Source organism: Acyrthosiphon pisum, chromosome A1 (genome assembly GCF_005508785.2).
Source record: "Acyrthosiphon pisum isolate AL4f chromosome A1, pea_aphid_22Mar2018_4r6ur, whole genome shotgun sequence".
Lineage (NCBI taxonomy): Eukaryota > Metazoa > Arthropoda > Insecta > Hemiptera > Aphididae > Acyrthosiphon > Acyrthosiphon pisum.
The window spans coordinates 67,963,705-67,985,426 of record NC_042494.1 but is presented as its reverse complement, the minus strand read 5'-3'; the positions used below and the strand labels follow the sequence as shown (position 1 = coordinate 67,985,426).

General features: G+C 28.5%; 2 protein-coding genes across 2 annotated transcripts; both read left to right on the top strand.

The window, feature by feature from the left end:
- The first annotated feature begins 675 nt into the window (after positions 1-675).
- LOC100166390 (zinc finger protein 830) lies at positions 676-5,099 on the top strand. Its single transcript, XM_001948369.5, has 5 exons — positions 676-988; positions 2,363-2,583; positions 2,665-2,870; positions 2,947-3,116; positions 4,673-5,099. The coding sequence occupies exons 1-5, from the start codon at positions 867-869 to the stop codon at positions 4,818-4,820; spliced, it is 867 nt and encodes a 288-aa protein (XP_001948404.3). The 5' UTR covers positions 676-866; the 3' UTR covers positions 4,821-5,099.
- Positions 5,100-15,408: 10,309 nt separating this feature from the next.
- LOC100158928 (ejaculatory bulb-specific protein 3) lies at positions 15,409-21,722 on the top strand. Its single transcript, XM_001951412.5, has 2 exons — positions 15,409-15,930; positions 20,691-21,722. Exons 1-2 carry the CDS (start codon positions 15,624-15,626, stop codon positions 20,873-20,875), a joined length of 492 nt encoding a protein of 163 aa, XP_001951447.2. The 5' UTR covers positions 15,409-15,623; the 3' UTR covers positions 20,876-21,722.

Here is a 21,722-nt window from a genome sequence, read left to right as displayed (position 1 = left end):
CTATGCTGTTCCGTACGTTCGATGCGGAAAAATACAAATTACAAGCTGTTTTGTTTTTCAACGCACTCGCCGGATTCTTGTAGGACGCGGCGTTATGTTATGAACAATGTTATCACTCACCATGAATGTTTCTCCGGAGGTTTGCCGTTGTGTATTTTCGTGTGTCCGGTGTTTGGTGGTGTGTGCAGTGTGTTACGATTTTTTTTTTTAACAAAGAAGCCTCAATAATGCACAACAACTTGCACTATTAGAATTACTCTCTCAGTTTTGTCTTGAGCCTACAAGTGCTACAACAGTAATTCTGGACATACGTACATTAGCATTTACTAGAGAAAGAGGACTTTTATGAAAAGAGAGTATTCGATGCTCGACGCCAACGCAAATTCGCTTTAAAAAAAATAGGTTATGTTAGGTTATAGACGACTAGAAATGTGGCCTGATTGGCATTTGGCCTTGGATAATAGCATGTATTATATTGGTAGGTATCTGTTTTCTCCATTGAACTATATAATAACTATATAATTATTATATAGTTCAATGGTTTTCTCTACATCGTGGACCGTTGTTAATCTCTTTTCTATGGGCGTGCAGCAGCTGCTATCTTCGCCGACATATGTGTAGAAAAGATAATAGATATTAAATTTGATATTAATGTTATGTTGATAATTGATATCGTTTGTTGGTCAAAACTTGAATTTAAACTGTACTTATAAATTATATTAGTTTATGTTGACTGATAATTTATTAATTGTATTTACGTGTATGAGTTACGTTATGAATGTTAAGTTTTAAATGAATGTCTATTGTTTTGTTGCATAGTCGTATTTAATTTATTCGTGGGTTTTTTAAAAATCGTAGTAGAAAACATGGCATCGATGAGTGCAACGAAGAAGAAACAAGTGTCCCAGAATGAATTGCGTTTATTAATGCTCAAGCAAAAACTACAGACTCAAAGGGTGAAGAAGAAAATTGAGTCACCACTGGCAAAATATCCTTTTAATTTTGTGATCATATTTTATCGTACGATGGCTTTTTGAGTCCGATATGCCAATTTTATTACCATATAATTACATATTGCAGAAAAATATCAAAATGTAATTTTTACAATCAGTGTATTTTTCACTTTCGCAGTGTTAAGTTCTATATATTATTATTTATTGTTTAGTCTGGGTAGCATTTATCACAAGATTGTAAATACTACATATCCTATATCAGTTAGTAATTTTACAATTTAATACTGTGTTCATTCTATAGACAACATAATACCTAGAATTCTATTATGGCTATGGTTCATTAATTATATACATCATTTTTAGGTATGTAAAATTGTGTAGGTACTATTAATACCTAACAACAACGAACGGTTAAAATTATCTCACTTAATTTAGATATTATATTGATATTATATTTGTATGCGTAAACTGGCTGTGAGAAAGAAATGGGTAATATTAAATTGTATATTGAGAATTTAATACATTTATTTGAATTGATATGAATATTATACCTACATTTAATTTTTCTAACTATTCCAAATTGATTATTCTAGGTGTATATTTTACAATGGTATTTATTTATTTTTTTTTATTTTTATATCCTGTATACAAAATTTCTTCCAGAAGGAGTGTTTCGATTTCAACATATAGTACCTTATCTTTTAGCAAATTGGATCAAGATGGTACTTTAGAGAGGTCATTTTTCGATTTTCTCAATAGTTATTTAATGCCACGGGAAAAACCACCGAAAAATTACGAAAAACCGGTAAAAATGGGATTTTAATTTCTAACGCTTTGTTTATCACTATAGAAACAAATAAAAAATTATAATATTTTAATATTAATTCAACTTACATGATAAAATAAATAATAAAAAATATAAAATATCCAGACTGACAAACCGTCTCCGCTCAGAATCGTTTTTCTTATACAATGATATTATATCATTGAATTCAAGTCTAATACAACCATTATACAATAACCCACTTGTAATCTACTGTACAGCAGAGCGACATCCACTTACCTGCTTTTTTACTTTGCATATTTAATGACTATTTTTCGTTTCTCAAGATGCAAGGTTTTACGATGAGATTTTGATTTTATTTCTTTTACTTTTACGATGAATCAAATAGGTATCTCATACATATTCAAAAGTAAATTTGATTATAATTAATATGTTTATCATTGTCTAATTAAGGTATGACTTGAACATATCTTATTATAATTTATAACCATCGATAAAAAAAATATAAATACTAGTATTTATAATCAAAGTTATAATTTCCAACTTTCAAGTCATAATGTATGAAATACATGAAATTATAAAATTATGGTGTTGAATTAAAATCCTTAATTATTAGCATATAAACATATAGCTTAAGCGGTCAATTGTCATGCGCTGTATGTAAATTGAACATAAAAGATGATTCTTCATGGAGTGTTCATATCTCTTCCAAAGTTCACAAGGATAACATTTCCAAACGTAAACCAGAATCATCAAGAATGACTGAAAGATTAGCGGTGACTACGGAAAGCTTAAAACGAACTCTACCTAAACAAGAAAGTTTTGTTCCACCGAAAAAATTAAAAGGTAATTTTAAATTCTATCTCTTCAATAAGAAGTATCTAATTTGATTTATGAAATATATATATTTTTAATGCATTTACATAGGTATTTTAAAAAATTATAAAGCTCCACCAGAAAAAGTCCCTAGTGATTTCTTTGAAAGCCCAACGCCAAATTCATCAGAAAATACAAATGTTAATCAAGAAACTGATGAAAAAATGGATGTACAACCAGAGACTCTTGATGATTTAAATCTCGATGGAGGTGAACTCCCCAAAGGATTTTTTGATGATCCGATGTTGGATGCTAAGGTGGATTTTGTATTGGTTAATTAATAATTTTAATATGTCATTGTTAAATGTTATGGTATTTTGTATATTTTATTAGATTCGAAAAGAGGAATATGTCAGCTCAATAGATGAAGAATTTTTAAAATTTCAAAAAGAAATTAAAGAAGAGAATATGTTATCTGAACAGATAATGGCAGATAATGAAGATGAAACTACATATGGGCGACAAGTAGAAGAAATTGACGAACAAATCAAACATTGGTCTAAGTATGTTTCATTTTAATAATAATTAAGAAAAGTGGCATGCTTAACATTTTTGAAAGATGGGGATATGTATTTTTTACTTTTCCCAGACCATGTTATATAGCAGTAAATATACTTTCATTACATTATCATATATTATATTATATGACAAAAATAAGCCAAAGGAAGAGGGGGATATGACATATGGGTGGGTGTTAACAGCTTAAAATTGTATTTTATTTTAAATATGGGTACAAATGTACTAAATGCCAATCTTATCATTTATCAGTTTTATTTTGTCAAAATCTGATTTAACAATTATTACATTTTGTTTTTATTATTGTTTGGTATCATAATATGCAGTGATAGGAAAGTTCTTTCTAAAAATGAATTAGTTCAAGTTCAAGTTCAAAACATTAAATATGAACTAGTACAAATTCTAGTTTATAGTTTTTAGAATGAACTAGTTCAAGTTCTAGTTCAGTAGTTTATAGTTTTTAAAATGATCTAAAATTATAAAAGTTATTTAAGAAAATAAAATAAAAAAAATACTTAAGTTAGAAATAAAAAAAAAAATACGTGGAAATACGTGCGACTGCCGACTATGCGTCGAAACCGGCGATTTTTATTAGTTATTGAAAATAATAATTATAGAGTAGTTGTTAAAATAATGTTGAGTAATAAACAAAAACAAAATCATAATTAAAATTAATTTTGATTGCGTAATACAGATAGTTTTATATTTTTCCAATTACCCCGTATTCTGTGGAACACACTGTATACAGCATACAATAATTTGTATGAACATGTTAGTCTTGGGAATGTTATTTATAACACTTTATTGTATTATGTCAAGTTACAACAGAATTATAATAATATACCATAAATGGTATACCAACTATTCTTATCGGCAATCAACGACGCGGCGTTGTGATTTCAGGGCAAAAATAAACAAAATTAAAAACAAATTATATCTTTTGATTCTTGAGAAAAAACCTGATCGGCTACAAAACATTTCAAAACATTATCCTATCGCCTGTTGTATGAAATTTAAATTGTCAATGCACGAAACGTTCAAGTTCATATCTTGAAAATCGAACTCGTTCTTTCCCATCACTGATAATATGAAATTATAAAAATGTAATACATTTAATTTAATAATTTATTATACCAATATAACTAATTATAATTGTATCCACATACAAATAAGCACTGATCAATGATCATTATGCATACAATTTTAATAACTGTTAGTTGAAATTATCAAAATTCCTATGTTTAACACATCTGATCTTTGAAAACTACAATCTACAGTTGAATATAATATGTAAACTAGATAATCATGCATAGCACTGCTTTGTCTGCTGTTGTTAATATAATATATCTTTAGAAGTGAACAAATATCAAAACTAGTGATTTTGTGGTTACAACTATAGCTATTATCCAATATTAGTTTTACACAAAGTGTTTATCTGTGATCTGTCGCTGTGTAACATTATTCATATTCAATATTTAAATATACTACCAAGTAGTTATTGGTATTTTAATTGTATTATAATATTATATTGTTTATATTTTAGAGTTATCGAACTAGAGAAGAAAAGAGAAAAAATTGCTTTGGCTACAGAAAATATGAATAACATGGAAATTAAAAATGAACTAGATGAAATTGATGAATCTGATGGTTCTGACATGGACGAGTTTATTGATTGGCGGTCAAAAAAATAAAAACATTATGCTAGGAACATAATGTTAAATACATTTTTTTTTTGTATAAAATTATTTAAAGATGTCTTGTGCTATAATTTTTAAACTAATTAATTATAAGTTATTTAAAATTATAAACGATAGTTATTTTTCATCACCATGTACAACCAAGTATAAGAAAAACTTTTTAATGAAGGGGAATGCCGTGGTATAATATGTAATATATGTATTTGCTTGCCGGTATAAAAGTTAAATACAATGAATACAAGACATAATTCTGAATAAACTATATATTTTGTATATGTATAAAATTATAATTAAAATGAGGTGCTATTATTTATGAACAAGATAATAGTTAAACATTTAAAATATAAACAGAAGTTATCTTGCATTACCATTTACTATGTAGAAGTATAAGAAAAACTTTTTGATTTAGCAGAATGCAGTTGTCTGTGTAATGCTTTTTTTCAACCTTTATTTTTAAAATCTATAGGTCATCAAAGCTTTTTGTACGCTTCTACCAAACTGCTTCAACTATTTCAGTCCATTCCAAGTACCTATGTTGTTTTAAATAATAATATGATGGATGGCCTGCTATTTTAGTAGAAGTGGCTCGGGCAAGCCCGGATTAAGGATCAATTGGGCTTCGGGATACTACACATTTAGTGGGCCCCCTTTCAATTTTAACTTCAAAATAATTTTATCATTACATATTAATGACTTTATATTATTATATAATTTTTTGCTATAAAAAAAATATTCAAGGTGTATCTTATGTCATTGTACGTGAGTTTTTATTAAAAATTATAGATCAATGATGTGGAATTTCGTTAAAACAAAAAAAGACAAAAATGTGTTTTATTATTTTTAACAGGCAATTTTTTTATAACATTTTCAACATTTTTGAACACGCAGTTGTACCAATAATAAAATTGACCTTATTTTTTCAAATGGTACCATTATATTTTTTAATGGATTCCGGTAAATTTTTTTTCTGAACATTTTGACAGTAAATGATCAATTTTAGTTCACTAAGTTATTAACTGTGGTCCTCTAAAGTTTAATTTAATATGCATTAATACTTTCAACTGAAATACCTAATTTACAAAAAATAAATAATTTTTTCTTATAACTATCTTTTTATATATAGGTACTTAAATAGTTAAATCGGTAGTCTAAAATGTTAAAAAAAAAAAAACAAAAATTGTTTGCAAACTTAGTTCATTATTTATAATTGATTGAAATAATTTATTAAGGTTTAATTTACATTAGCTAAATCATTTTTTTTACAACTAACTTTTAGAACTTTAATAACTTGAAATCTGAACCAGAAGTTCTCTATATTGGTAGGTACGCATGCAAAGTATGAATTTAGCAGCTTAAATTCTTTAAAAATTATTTAATAATCGTGATTTAAAATAAATAAACCAATTATTTCAATTAAAAGTATTAATGCATATTTTACAAAATTTTAAAAGAGCATGGTTAATAAACTAGTGAACCAAAATTGATGATCTGACTATCAACATTTTCAGAAAAAAAATCTTTACCAGAATCCATTAAAAAATATAGTAGTTACCATTTGAAAAAATAAAGTTGATTTGCTATTGGTACACCTGCGTGTTTAAAGATTTTGAAATTGCCTCATAAAAATAAAGGAACATGTCTTTTTTCGTTTTAACTAAATTCTAACTCATCGATCCATAATCGTAAAAAAAACCCGCGTACAATGACATATTAAGATACATCTTGTATAATATAGCGTAAATTAAAAATGCTCATAACTCACTCAAAAAGCGAACAATCGTAAAAACCAACATACGAACACAGATAATGTTCTCACTGTGTAGTTTCGTAATAGGGTGATTCTCTCTAATGTTTGAACTAACGGAGCTAAATCGATCTGTTGAGCGTAAATTTGCCATGTTACGAACTTGTCAGACAGACATAACACACGTGGGTGTGGCGTCGTCTTAATAACAGGGTATATTGGTTTAATAATTAATAAAATTTATTGTGCAAATGTGTAATATTTTAAACACCAGTAAAGACGGCGTTACGAATAGGCTATTTAGCTACACCAACGTCGTTCATTTTCCAGTATTTCGTGTAACAAATAACTAGTAAGTAATAACAATAATAATATGATATTATTTCTGCAGTCATGAAAATATATAATTATTATTACGGAGTTGCACAATAGAGAGCTGTTCTGCATGTTCCATGTAGGCATAGAAAAAATTAAAAACTAATAGTCCGAATTCAGATTCAATCGTCGTGGGAAAGTTTAAATCAGTTGACGAAAATATGAAATAATGAAATGTGAATATTAATGATTGTGTCAAACCGCAAAAGATAATAAATACAATTAGTGCGATGAATAATTAATACAATTAGTGTAACCGATCAGAGGCTATGGTAATTATGTCGATTAATATACGTTTTTCCATACAAAGAGAATTGTCCATTTTTTACACTTTATAATATTTTAAGGTTGGCGACTTACACAAAAAATACGGAAGCATAACGTTGATAGGTACCATAGGTATATTAAACATGCAACAGTGTATCTGTAGTTCGTAATTATATTTTATAAACCGGCTACATTTTCAGTTATCGTACGATAATAACAATAAAATTGTCATTTAAATTCGCCGCAGTACTGGAAGGCAAAGATTAATGATAAAAATATTAATTTTTTTTCCGCAGATATTCGTTATTCCCAGTATCGGCGTGGGCGCGTGACATAAAATCGGGTAGTGCTAAAGTCATTATTTATTAGTGTTATTATTTTAATACCAAATTTGGTCTTAAGACTATAGTAAATTACATTAAAACCGATATCACGAGTCTTACTGACCTAGGTACTTGGTTGGTAAAAGTTAAATTTGCTAACATTTTTCAAATCTCTGTGACTATATTTTTTATAATAATATCGGGCTATAATGATTTAATGGCCCCAAAATCAATAACTTCCTTGGTTCTGAAAAACTTTGTGACTGCTCTGAACATAATATCATGGAAATGTTTAATTTATCAAGGCTGGGAAAGTTAACGATTTTTTTCAACTCGTTAAATTATGTCAATATGGAAACAATTATATAGTTGAGTCGAAAGTTACCTAATACCTACCTAGGTACCTTTCTTTTATTTCATTAATTTAAATATTATAATGGTGAATAAATAAAAAGCATACAAAGAAAACAACAACATTTAACATTTTTTATCGTAACAAAAAAACATCATAAACCTACTCAATAGAGATACCAGATACATTTGAGAATTTCAATATTCTTCCAAACATTGATTATAGGAGTGTAAGTTTACGAGTGATGTTTGGTCGTGTGTCCTCCGACTGTTGGCTACTTGACTATTTTTAATTATTGAATTATCACGCGGTGGTTGGTGTGGTAATTACTAATTATAAAAATTCACGTAGGGCTTGAAAATAAAATGAGAAAATGTTGATTTAAATTTAAATATTATATATTGATTTTTTTTTTTTATTTATAGCTATTAGTCGGGGACTATGATAGCTCAACAATTATACAATTTATATATTTAAATAATACAATGAATATTTTACATAATTAAAAACATAATAATATAGAATTTTAATTCTTGAAAGGTTACACATACGCAACAATATAAGAGATAAGATGCAATTAAGTTAATTAAGATATAATTATTTAGACTATATGGAATTATATATTGATATTTGTGTTAACTTTTATCAACTATTGTTGAATTTTTAAATTAAAATTATTTAAATTTGGCTGTTTAAATTTAAATTGTTATTTTTTTAAAATTTAAATCGGTTTGTTTGTTATAAAATTATAAAATTACTATTATTTTAGTATAAATTATTAATTAAAATTTTTTTCGATTTAAATATAAAGGTTGAAAAAAATATTTACACTTGTAAATATATTTATATATCACTTTTGATTTCTCGAATGATTTTTAACGATTTTTATCAATATTACAAATGTCGACGACACTTGCGACTAGGTATACGAGTAGTAACCAATCTATAGATAATAATATCACGTAGTATTATGTAATATTGTGTATGTAATACCGCGATGTAGGTAATAGGTATTCATCGTATGACTGTATAGCACTGCGATTTAAGGCTGGAATAAATATAGTAAAATAAATAAAAAGTCACAGATCAATCGTGTATTTGAGCTTAATATATACTTTGAAAATGTAATATTTTGCCGATGTAGGTACATAGTAAATAATATACGTAAAATATTAAACTTGACTGTGTAGCATTTTCATTCCACGTACCATATTTGCATATTCAGCTGTTGTGTAACTATTCATCACGTTGTCACGACACTTTTTATCGATGCATATACTTACTATTTTATTGTATCGATCCGTATTCAAATGGGCTGCACTATCGATTGACAACCTTTCGCCATTCTTTCGGCCTTGATCTGTGCGACAAAATATTCTGTAATAATATTCTAATATATTGAATTTTTGGCAGTTGCACTCCGCGTTCGTACTATTAAAACCACTTATATAATTATTAATAAACATTATACAAACGTGACAGCGACGGTAAATGCGCGTGCGTATTGAAATCACTATAGGTACTTTCTTCCTCCTTCACCTGAAATGATATTGAACAATGTACATAATATTAACAAATTATTGAAAAAGTGGAATACGCATAATTATTGCGTATAAATTTGCATCACGTCATGGTCACCGCGTTTATGAAAACTACTCGTGGACGTATGTGTATATATAGCACAACCAAAAATGTTGTCGACACACAGACACAATACCATATATTTGACACAATAGCGACAAAACGAGATAGTAAAATAAAATAATAATACCTATCGTAATAGCAAGTATTTAGTGCAACCCAAGAACACATAAATATTTAATAATACATTGCAATTTGTAATAATAAACAAATAAATAATTATACATTTATACACATTCCTGTACGTCTAGTAGGTATTCTGACTATATACCTAGTATACGGTATGTGGTAAACTACCTATACCTACGGCTATACCTACGAATTACCTATTGACATAATATTAACACTTTATTTGAGTGTATTAATTAGGTATAGGGGTGCAACTGTGTAAGATGGTGCGTTTGGTACATTATACCACATTATGTGTGGCATATACAAATATATTATGTGCTTTTAAAACTGCTGAATCTGAACTCCAGTCAGTAACAACTTAAAGTAATTTAGGTCCCTTCGCCGACAACCAATTAGTCGAATGCCTATTCATTTCGCCGACGCGTAAACCGGTTTTCGAAGAAAATAGAAAAAATTCCAAATTTCCAACTAATCGCAGTCTTACAAAATACAAAAATAATTTTCATGTAGAAATATAGAATACTATAATCTAAGGGAGTTCCTTAATTGGGTCTAAGTAAATTGGGTTCGCTATAATTTGTGTACATTTTGAAAGCGGTAAATTGAGCGGTAAATTAAAAAAATATATAAAAATAGTTCCGAGGAAAAAAAGGTAGTATAGGTAGATAAGTTGGATCCCGGGTTCAAACTCACTTATATACCTATAGCCATTGCCTCCATTTAAACCATAATTATAAGATTTGAATTCTAATAAAGATTATTAGATATTAAAAAAATGGGGTGAACGGACTAAAATTTTATGTTGAGCATATACCTACTACCTTTTATTTCCAGGGTCCCAATTTATCCCGAAACGTGACACATTTGGGCACGAAATCATAACTGGTACGATTGGGGATTATTTTGTTCTGATGTCGTAACACGTTTGGTCACAATTATAATCTATAATAAATATATAATATGCAAGTTTTATTTATACGTACCTAAGTCGTAAAGTATATAGTGTCTACTTTTTTTATGTAAGTTATATCAGTGGCGTACGCATGGGGGGGGGGGGGGGGGTAACTAGCTGAAGCCCCCCTCTCAGTTGCCCTTATTATTATTAGTTTTTAAAAAAAATGTATCAAGTTTCAATAATCAACTAGTAAGCTGTAAGACATAAATTCATATACTTTTAATATTACTATTAATTCTTATCAGAATGAATTCACTTTTGCAAAAACATTATATTTGCAAACCAATTTTCCTAAAATTATCAGTAATTGTTTGGTTAAAGTATAAACTACTTATATTAAATTAGCTATACAAATTTAATATTTTATAAGTTTCGAACTACAAATTAACTGAGGTTTTGTCGACATTTGAACTTTAAATGCTTATAAAATAATAACCATGCCTATATTATATTGTTAATATTTTAACTATAATAAAAACTTGTATAGGTATTACACTTTTAAGCTTTTTGACCGGTCAAATAATTTTTAGAAAAAAAAAACTAAATAAATCAAATACAATCCAAGTGAAGTCGGTCTTACCAAGGTTACCAAACAATTTTAACAAATTTTCATTTATTTTTTTTCCAATAATTATTTTAAAAAGTACTGAAAATGTTCAATGTCGACTTCCTAAAAGTACCACCCATATCCAATTTGCTTGGAAAAACATCTATAAAAGTTTATAGTCAGATTATTTTTTCTACCAGAAAAATTGAGAAGTTGAAATTGTATAAAAATTTTGAAATACCTCAAATAAACGTCTAAAATTATTAGACTGGATAAAATAAAAATAAAATTGTTATTAATGTACCCTCCCCCCCAATCATTGAAAAATTCTGCATGGCTGCATACGCCACTGAGGTATATAATATAAGTGTATAAGTTAAAAATCATATACTGTGAACGTGAATAAAAAAGATGCAATAATGAAGTCGTAAGTGCGTCTTGCTAACGGCGCTACGAACTGCGGATAAAATACTTAATATACTATAAATATAAATATTATACGAATATTCATACTGCGTATAAATCAAAAAACGTCGGTATCAATATTATATGTCTATATATGTAGTATACGCGTGGTAACGACTAACGAGACTTGCTACGCTGCTAGGGTAATAATTAGGTAACTATTTAGATTGTGATAAAGTGCAAAAATCCAAATTTAACTTAACATTTTTTCAATCATCAATCTATATAATTGTAACGCCCAAACGGAGTATATCTTTTTTTCATTTTCCCATACGGCTATACACGTGTATTTTGAATACTTAACATGTAAAAATATCAAATCGTGTTGCACCGCTCAAGTCCTATTTAAATATATTATACAATATTATTTTTATTCTTAGAGTTTTGTTGAAAATAAGTATATATTGTTTACCTATCTTTGTATGTAATAATTAATAAACCGCCAATAACTAAAATACCCTGACTTATTCGGAGCAATAGGAACATCATTTTAAAATGAAGTGAATATATCATGGCAAACATTTCAGTCTAATTAGGGTTATCTATGTCATTTAAATTTAAAACCTTTATAACGATCCTCACTAACCCAACATCATTAATCATGATTACGGTGCCTGAAAAATTAAAACTTATCTTTGACCAACAATTGACAAAGAACATTTTATTAGTTTGTTCCTATTAAAATTTTTTTTTTTAATATCATGATTTAATTTGTTTTCACGGATCATGATTAATGCACGTTTGAGCCTGATGAAAATGAATGGAATCATGGCAATACAATTTTATAACGCATAACTATTTTAATAATTATTAATTTATACTAAAATATTATTAACTTTTTATTTCATCATAATTAATCAATTAGAATAATATTTTGTTAATATTGAAAGTGTGAACAATAAAAATAATAATCGTATATTTTGGGAATATTGAAATCATTTAATAAATTAGGTTTAATGCATTTAAGATTTTGATCCGAGCGCTAAATTACGTGTGTTCATTTTTTCTTGCGGGACTATCATATTGTATTAGAGCAGAAAATGAATACATTTTCAACATTGGGAGTAGTTTCTGGTAGGTAGCAAATTGGATCTTTTACAAACTTTTTGAGGTTTTGTGGTTTTTTTCTAATAATTGGGTAAGACAACTGAAAACGGGAATTTAGTATATTTTTGCAACACCAGTTTTTGACGAATTCATTTTTTGATTCGTCGTGATTCGTGATTCATAAAGGATTCATAACAAATTTAACAACCGTAGAGACTTTATATTCTTCCCGAATACATATTTATATTGCCATTTTCTAGACATGATAATTTATAATTTTATCAATATCATGAAAATTAATTTAATTTTTTTACCTCAGGATTGAGAACTTAATTAAAGTTATTCGTAAGTTTTTCATCATTCTAAAATATATTGTTACGATTTTTTTTTTTGATAAACATTTGAAGTTCAAACGTTGACAAAAGTGGACAATGAAACATAAATAATAAGTTTTCTCAAACAATTTTAGTTGTTTTGTTGAAATTAAAAAAACATTAATCGTAGAAACTCGAAACATTCCATTATATTATCATTTCTATACGTACTATAAACAATGCAATCATTAAAATATTTAGATTTAATTTAAGCTTTTTATAGACATTTGAAATTTTTGAAATACTTTAATACTATTGTATTACAAAAGGTTCGTCATATACCTAACTCGTAAGTCATAATGAGTTGAGTTGTTTGGTACCATATTATTTATACTCCAGGCGTATACCTGGACATTATAAAAACTATATTATTCTATATATATTATATTGTTATATTTTATATGCCTTTTCTTATATTTATTTATTTTATTAATTTAAACGGGCAAAGCCCAGTAAATGTTTTAAATCAAACATTACCTATAACAAAATAATCTAACAGATAAAAAGGACTAAAGGAGGGTACCATCGCTGGATGATTTTCCTCATCTTGTGCTTCATGTGTATGTTTTTATGTATGTTTATAGTGTTATGTCAATCATCTATTTTACTTATTGTGTCATGTAATATAAATTGTAAATTTTCTTAAATAATAATAATAATAAAAAAAAAAAAACAAATAGAAAGAAAAAGTGAACAGAGTAAGATTAATAGATATTAGATATACAAAATAACGAATAATTAATTAAGATTAATTGTAACAGTAATTAATAGAAATAAGGTTGATAATATTGATAAGTAATTCACATGTAATAATTAATAATATAATTATTATAATTATAAAAAGACTTGATAGAGTTAAAGTTAAATAATTCTACCTATATATAAGATGATTCACCAAGCATGTTCACCTCTTTTTTCTTCAATAAGGCAGTTACTCAAAATCTTATTTTTGGAATTTTCAAATATACTTAAAGACCATATTTTCAAATTCATTAGATATTTTGTGAAATACTTAAAGAGTGTCCTGTGGAGATATTAACTTCAATTTTTCAAACAAGTTTCCTATTTTCTACTGTAAATTATTTATCAGATAATTCTTCTGAACAAATGTGCATCGTATCCAAATCAAAATTCGAACTAGTATATTTTGAGCTATTTAACTGGAGTATTATTTGTTTTCACCAATACAAATTTTATTTTTCAGCCAAAGTGAAAAAAAATTGATTTCCGTTTCCGCCAAATCTAGGCGGATATAGATTAGGTACGTAGTATAAGCGTAACTAGACCTTAAAGTTAAGAGGGGGCTTCAGCCCTAGCATCTTTTTAATAAGTAAATTATAGATAAAATGTATAGAGGCTTTAAGAAATTCTGGGGGGGGCTGAAGTTCATCCAAGCCCCCCTAGTTATGCCTATGGTATCTACAGTTACTGATTTCAAAACTTTCATATGGGTAATATTTTTAATTTTATACTTCAGTTGATGCGTTAGTTAATACCTATGTTTTGAATATTTCATATTTTTGGTTTTTAGATATTTAATTAATAATTGTTTATTTACATTTATATTTGAATACTTAAAAATCAAAATGTTGAAAAATTATTAAATGATTTATTGAACGGTTTGTTGAAATGTGCATGGAATAATTCGCAGTTGTTTATTGTTCTGGATGGAAACGTACTATTTTAAGACATCTAATTTTCAGATTACCATAAAACAATGACTGCATAACACCAGGATTATGATTAATGGTTCTCAAAATGTATCAAACAATAATTTTGGAAGATGAATGATTTGGTGGAAACAAAAACCAAACCATTTTTAATTTTGGCGAAAACGAAAATTTAGTTTTTGGCCGAATAGTATACACACAAATTTATTTGTGTGTACTAAGGATAGTAGTTCAAGAATTTGTAAAAATAATCCAAGCATAATTAACACTAGATCCAATATTAAATATATTTTATATTTTTGTAAACCAAATTTTTAGGAATTATTGTGTATTAACTTTATTCCAAAAATCAGAATTTAAATAAATTCATAATTACATGAAAAACGAGCAATAATCATACTTGGTGAATCACTCTGTACGAATAACAGCGATTATATGCAGTGATTTCGGTTGAAACGTGTTACATTTTTTCGTTTATAGTTTGTCACCGATTAAATCGCTCACAAACGTCACATTACATAATACTATAGTATAATAAATTATAATATACGCGTTTCGGGTCGGTTGACCGTGAATACGACACGAAACAGACGCGTGCCGATAAAAAAAAGAAGATAGTCGCCGACCGCCGAGTACGCACGCGCTTTTACGCACGTATAATATAATATAGTATTTTAGTATTTTGTGTTATTGTCAAGAGAGAAAAATCGGACGCATTTTCACACGCGTCCTCGCGGGCACGAACGATATATATATTATATATATAAACTGGTGGACGACGACACTTCAGTCGTAGAGACCGCCAGAAAAGCTTACAAAATATCTTCTTGCCGCCGCTCAACGTTATAATATTATAATAATATCATTATTAGGCTCATTGGGTTTTCGTTTCCATTTCGACGACGATGACGAATAATAATATGAACTGCCCGCGGAGCCGACCAGAAATATTTTCATTGCTGGCAGTGACGACGATCGCCGCCGTGCTCGTCCATCAGCCCGCGAAAGTCTACTGTGCCGACGGTACAATTTATCCTTCGCAACAGCAGCAACAGCAAACGATGATGTTCACCGCACCATCGGGCTACTACTTGTCCACGTACGATAACTTAGACGTGGGCCATTTACTGCGAAACAAAAAGGTTGTGTCGGGCTTCGTCAAGTGTTTCGTCAACGAGGGACCTTGCACGCCGGACGGCAAACTAGTCAAAGGTAGGACGAGACGACAGGTAGTGCGACAGAGTGTCCTTTGATACGTATATATTTTTTTTCTTTGTGGTATCGTAGTTTCGTGGTAGGGGACTGCGTTAGCTTACGTCCCCTAGTTAGCATTACGTCCCTAGTACTATGATACCTAATAAGTGGAGTTCGAGACTTATTGCACCAAACAAAAAAATCTTTGAAATATGACATTAAAATAATTACCAAAAAGCGCGTATTGAAAATCTGCTGCTAAAATTCATTTGAAGAAAAACCCATAGGTATAGTAGGTACATAGGTATAACAATCTTAAAAGATCAGGAACTCTTTTTAAAATTAGTTTATATTAACCAAGGTAAAATGCATGCCATTATAGTCACATATTGCATTAAAAAAAAATTCAATCAAATATTTACATTCCGCTTTACATCTTGCAACTAGAGTTACTGACGTTTTAATTAATTAACATACATAGGTGCTGTATACTCGAATATTAAAAACTATTAATAAGATTACTATAAAGTATAAAGTGTAGCCGATGGGTGGCTGCTTTTCTCATACACGTCCGAGTTACAAGTACATTAACACACATGCTTATTGTAATACTTAATAAACCAAGTTACTAGCTTAAATAATCAACAAATAATGATTTTAAAATAAAGTACAAAAAAAAAAATAAGATTACAAGAATTTCAAAATACTAACATTTTTCTATGCTATTTTTTTATTATATTTTTAGAAAAGTCTTTAATTTTTTGAATGACAAAATACATTTTTAATTTCATATTCAAAAGTAGAATATTTTTCGGAGAATTTTGATTTATAAAAATTGAAGGTAATTCGAGAGTTGATTAATTAATCAATTTAGTATATTATTATACATTTGACTGACTATGAACTTTACGATACCACAAGTCACAAGGTTTATACTTTATAGATAGCCATGGAGCACATACATAAATACATTAATGGAAGGGGATGGACGTACGCGACTAGTTTTGATCGGTCGGGTGGGGGTAAACTTAACTTGAATTGAGTAGAAATGCAGAAAAAAATTCAAACAGACACATTATTGTATAAAGTAAATTACTAATTATAGCATAGTTATTATTCATCGACTAACGAACCAATAAAAATAAAAATAATAAATAAATAATAATTGCTTTTAGAAAAATGTATATGCGAGCAATATTCAAAACCGAATAAGTTGTTTTTTGAAAATGTTTAATAATATTCGATACCGAGAAACGAGTGTTATCAAAACACTCGGCTTTGCTCCACTCAGAAATATGATGAAATTTCGAACTAAATGATACGACGTTTCGAAATATTATATTACGTGTATTATACCAATTTCAATATTAGGTAGCGACATTGCAGTTGCCGTGTTTTTATGTTAATTGACTTCCAACCGTTTTAATAGAGGTCCATTCGTATTTCGTGTTATAGTACTGCAACATATATTATACGCAAAGGTGGACAAGTTAATGAAAATAATTAACTCAAGTTAAGTTAAGTTAAGAGGTTAGAGGACACAAGATCGATAAGTTAAAAGTTAACAGTTAACAAATTATAAATTTAACTCATTAAGTTAAAAGTTAATATAGAAAAAAATATTAACTTAACTCAGTTTAAAAAAAGTTAATCTATTTTTTTTTAAATTAGTATGTAAATCACATAAAGAGTGAATGTGTCTTTCTAGTTTCTAATTTATATAAATTATAAAAAACAATTTTATTGAACTTTTATCATAATGTACACTGTTACCATTTTACTTTTACTTTACTATTATTTACTAATTTAAACTTTACTCATCTCAAATTAATAATTTAACAAATATATTTTTTTATATCGTATAGAAATTAGATATCATAATACGTGAAGATGAGTACATGACCTTCATATATATTATAAGTCATATAACATTAAAATTAAAACATTAAATTGCCAATTTGTAATTTATAATTATTAATTTTACTAAAAACATTTATAATTGCAACTCGCATAATATATAATTTACAACTTAATAAAATATATTAATATACACAAAGTTATGTTATCAAGAAAATGTTTGTGTTTTTCTATTGGATTATTTTTATATTTACGCATAAACGAACAATTTCAAAATGTTTTCAACTTCATGGATTTTTTTAAAATCAACTAAGAAAAGCCAAGTTATTTCAACTGTAAATTAAACTAGTTAAGTTCATAAGGTGATTAGAAAATAAACTAACTAGTTCAGTTAAAAAGTTAAAAAAAAATTAACTTCTTAACTTAACTTTAACTTTTTACCTAGTTAATGCCCACCTTTGATTATACGACTTCAAATCGTTTTTCGATTTCGATTTTTGATAGTGAATACGCGTATAGTATAATGTAATTCAATCAAAATATTATAATATAATTTGTACTATCTCACGCGAATGACTGTAGGTATGCTGCTGTAGTAGTTGTACTCATGACGTATGATAATTGACGTGTACCTACTTATACTGTGTAAAAATAATATATTTTAACTATATAATTATCAATACCATAATTTTCCATAATTTTGAAATATTCTCAGAATGACTATTCTATTTATATTGTTTACCTTTAAAACCTAAGTGGTCAATTTTTTTTATAAACATGTGAACAAGCATGCATCGACCTTTAAAATGTTGTCGATATTGAACGAAAGGTCAGACGCAATTATTAGCCAACGTGAATTAATTTACGAAAATATATTATTAACCATGGATTATAGTTGTATTATACTACTATATATAGTTGGGAGCTGTGTAAAAAAAACGCAAAACGCGCAAATTTACAACACGCATTGTTCGTACCACTATGATATTGGTAAAGACGAATATAATTATCGATTGCTTTTTTGTCCAGTTGTGCCTATTTATTATGATAACAGAATATATGGGTATTCAATTCATCGTTTTGCCTTGTTTCATCTTTGAACGTCGAACGAGGAGACGTATTTTAGACAACCGAGTACGCTTAAAAATAATACACATACCTACCTAATAATAATCATTACTTAGGTACATATTGCAATAACAATAACAAAAAAAGTTTGTAAACAATAACTGATCGAATGCTGCAGCTCTTCCGTCAAGGTCAGTTATGTTAGGCTATTTTTTCGTCGCATACACACACACATTTTTACATTAAAGCCTAGTGTAGGCGCAACGAGAACTATACTAAGGCCCATGACAAATTATATAATTTGTCATGCTAAGGCCTACGAGAGTCCATACATGCTAACGCGTCCGTCGCTGCGCATCGGTTCCCCTTCCATACGCCGAATCATACCGATCGGAAGCCGGCCAACAATGATCGTCGACAGCCGTCGTTGACATTCGTGTATACGTAGCGACATCAGTAAACACGTTTACATAATTCGACTAATTCGTTTTTATAACTGGTCTTTTGTGTCGTTTACGTTACAAGTTTATAACGTATTTTTTTACGAGTTTTTTGCTAGTTTTTTTTATTCAATATGGAGAATCATATACACCCTCAAAACGCAATTAATTAGCCGTGTTTTTATGGGCCGCTGTATTCACATTGCCGAGTGGTGGGAATGGCACTATGGTGGGAGAAAATTCGGTCGGCAGACGTCGCGTACGTCAGTATCGATGCGCGGTTTACGTATGGACTCTCGTGGGCCGGAGTATATACATTTTAGGAGGTGCACTAAAATTGTTATTACAGCTGACAAAATATAGGTATAGGCATATAGCTGACCAAATATCCATCGAACCAATCCTCATCCCGAAGACTATTTTAAATAATGTTTAAATTGGATAATATGAAATTGAGTGACCATTATTCATTTTTTTTATAAGTACCTACATATTTAATTTTTTGGTAAATTATTTCTTAGATATAAATATAATATAATACAATATATTATACACCTACCTAATAACAATAAAAAGTAAAATCAAACACTCCAGTGTAGGTTCCAATATGTATTATTTTATAACTTTTTTTTTTTGGTTTTTATACTGTACTATTATCTATCACTAACTGATTTGAAGTTATTTATCATACCTATTTCGTTGAATACTTAAAAAAGATAAATCAATGATAACCTAACCAATTTTTGATTCGTCGTTTATGCTTGAAAAATTGCGCTCATGAGTTCCTTACTGGATTTATGATGGTAATTAGAAGTACATAATATATACAAGCTAAGATAATATTAATTGTGGTTGTTATTATTATTATTAAACCATTCTACAATATTAATCTAATATAAAATATTTCAGAACATAGAAAAAAATGAAATTGAACAATTGAAAAAAACAGTGCCTAATTAATACTTATTGTGAATATCTTATGTACAAATTAAGAACTACCCATTGTTTGGATTTTTGGCGTGCTAATTTTGAGTCCAGGGGTTCTAAAGATTCCCTAGCCATTCCACTCGTTGCGTCTATGTAACTTATATAAAAAATATCGGTAACTTAACCTTTAGCACAGTATTACCAGTCGTCCCGGACCATTTCATAAAAGTACCTAAGCTCTTTTATTCCTCCTAACCTAACCTAATTACCTAAAAAATTCCCCCTATTTCACTTCCACAACGTAGGTATGTTATAAAAGAAAAGAAATCACTCGGCCTCAAGCCTCCACAATATGTCCACACCCTCTACATAGGACGTGCCTAAACTCTTTTCGGCATATAATGTGGTTTCGGCCCGGCCCCGACGTATTTTATTTTTTAGAAATATAATACCTCTGTCCTAACACGACTGTTTTTTGATTTACAGCCTACCTGTTACCTGAGATAATACGTACCGTGTGTGGAAAGTGCACGCCAAGGCAAAAGGACATGTCCCGGGCAGTGCTAAGACACCTTTACACGTACAGGCGAGCGGATTTCGACAAGATCATGCAAATTTACGACACGGATAACAAGAAAAATGAAATCATAAATTTCATGAACCAAAAATAGTTCACCTACTTATATCATTCGGTAGCTATACTCTCGTAAGACATAACATTACATGATATAATATGTAATATATATCATCGCCATCATTCATCACATCCTTCACGACGACGTCCGCGGCGAGACTAGCTAGCTTCTGATACTTTTTAATATTATATAATATCTATCATTGTTATCAATATAATATTATAGAATAACGATTAACGACAGCCGGTTTTAAATCAACGAATCGGAAACATTTGCCTAAACTTCTAATGCCGTAATGGTATTCTTAAGTCCCCCCCCCCCCTCTAATCATAGTTACTTATTCATACTCCACATTTTACACATATTTATACTATATTCCTACACTACTATAATATTATACATATACCTACCACCTACGACCTACCTATAAACTTTTATTGTGATATAAAACTATGATATTAATATATACATATTATAAATAAATATATTTATTCAAATATAATCGACTGTTTATGATATAACTTTGTGTTGTAGAATCAATTTTCTAATATTATTGAACCATATATTATATTATATAGGTACTTAAATAATCAGATATCAATCATTAGTCTATAATTTTAACAACAAATTTTAATAAATAAAAATAATAAAAATAAAAATATTTTTATTTTTACGACGTAATTTAATATAATTTAATTTTAAATAAAAAATCCTATTTGAAGTACATAAAAAAAGTGTGGGTATAATTGACAAATTGTTTTTGATTAATTATCTCTTTATTAAAAGTTTTTGACCAACTGTCCTATCCTAGATCCATATCAGATGAGTGTACCTGTACGAAGATCTGTTATATTTAAATATAAAATTGTTTGATCATCGTGAA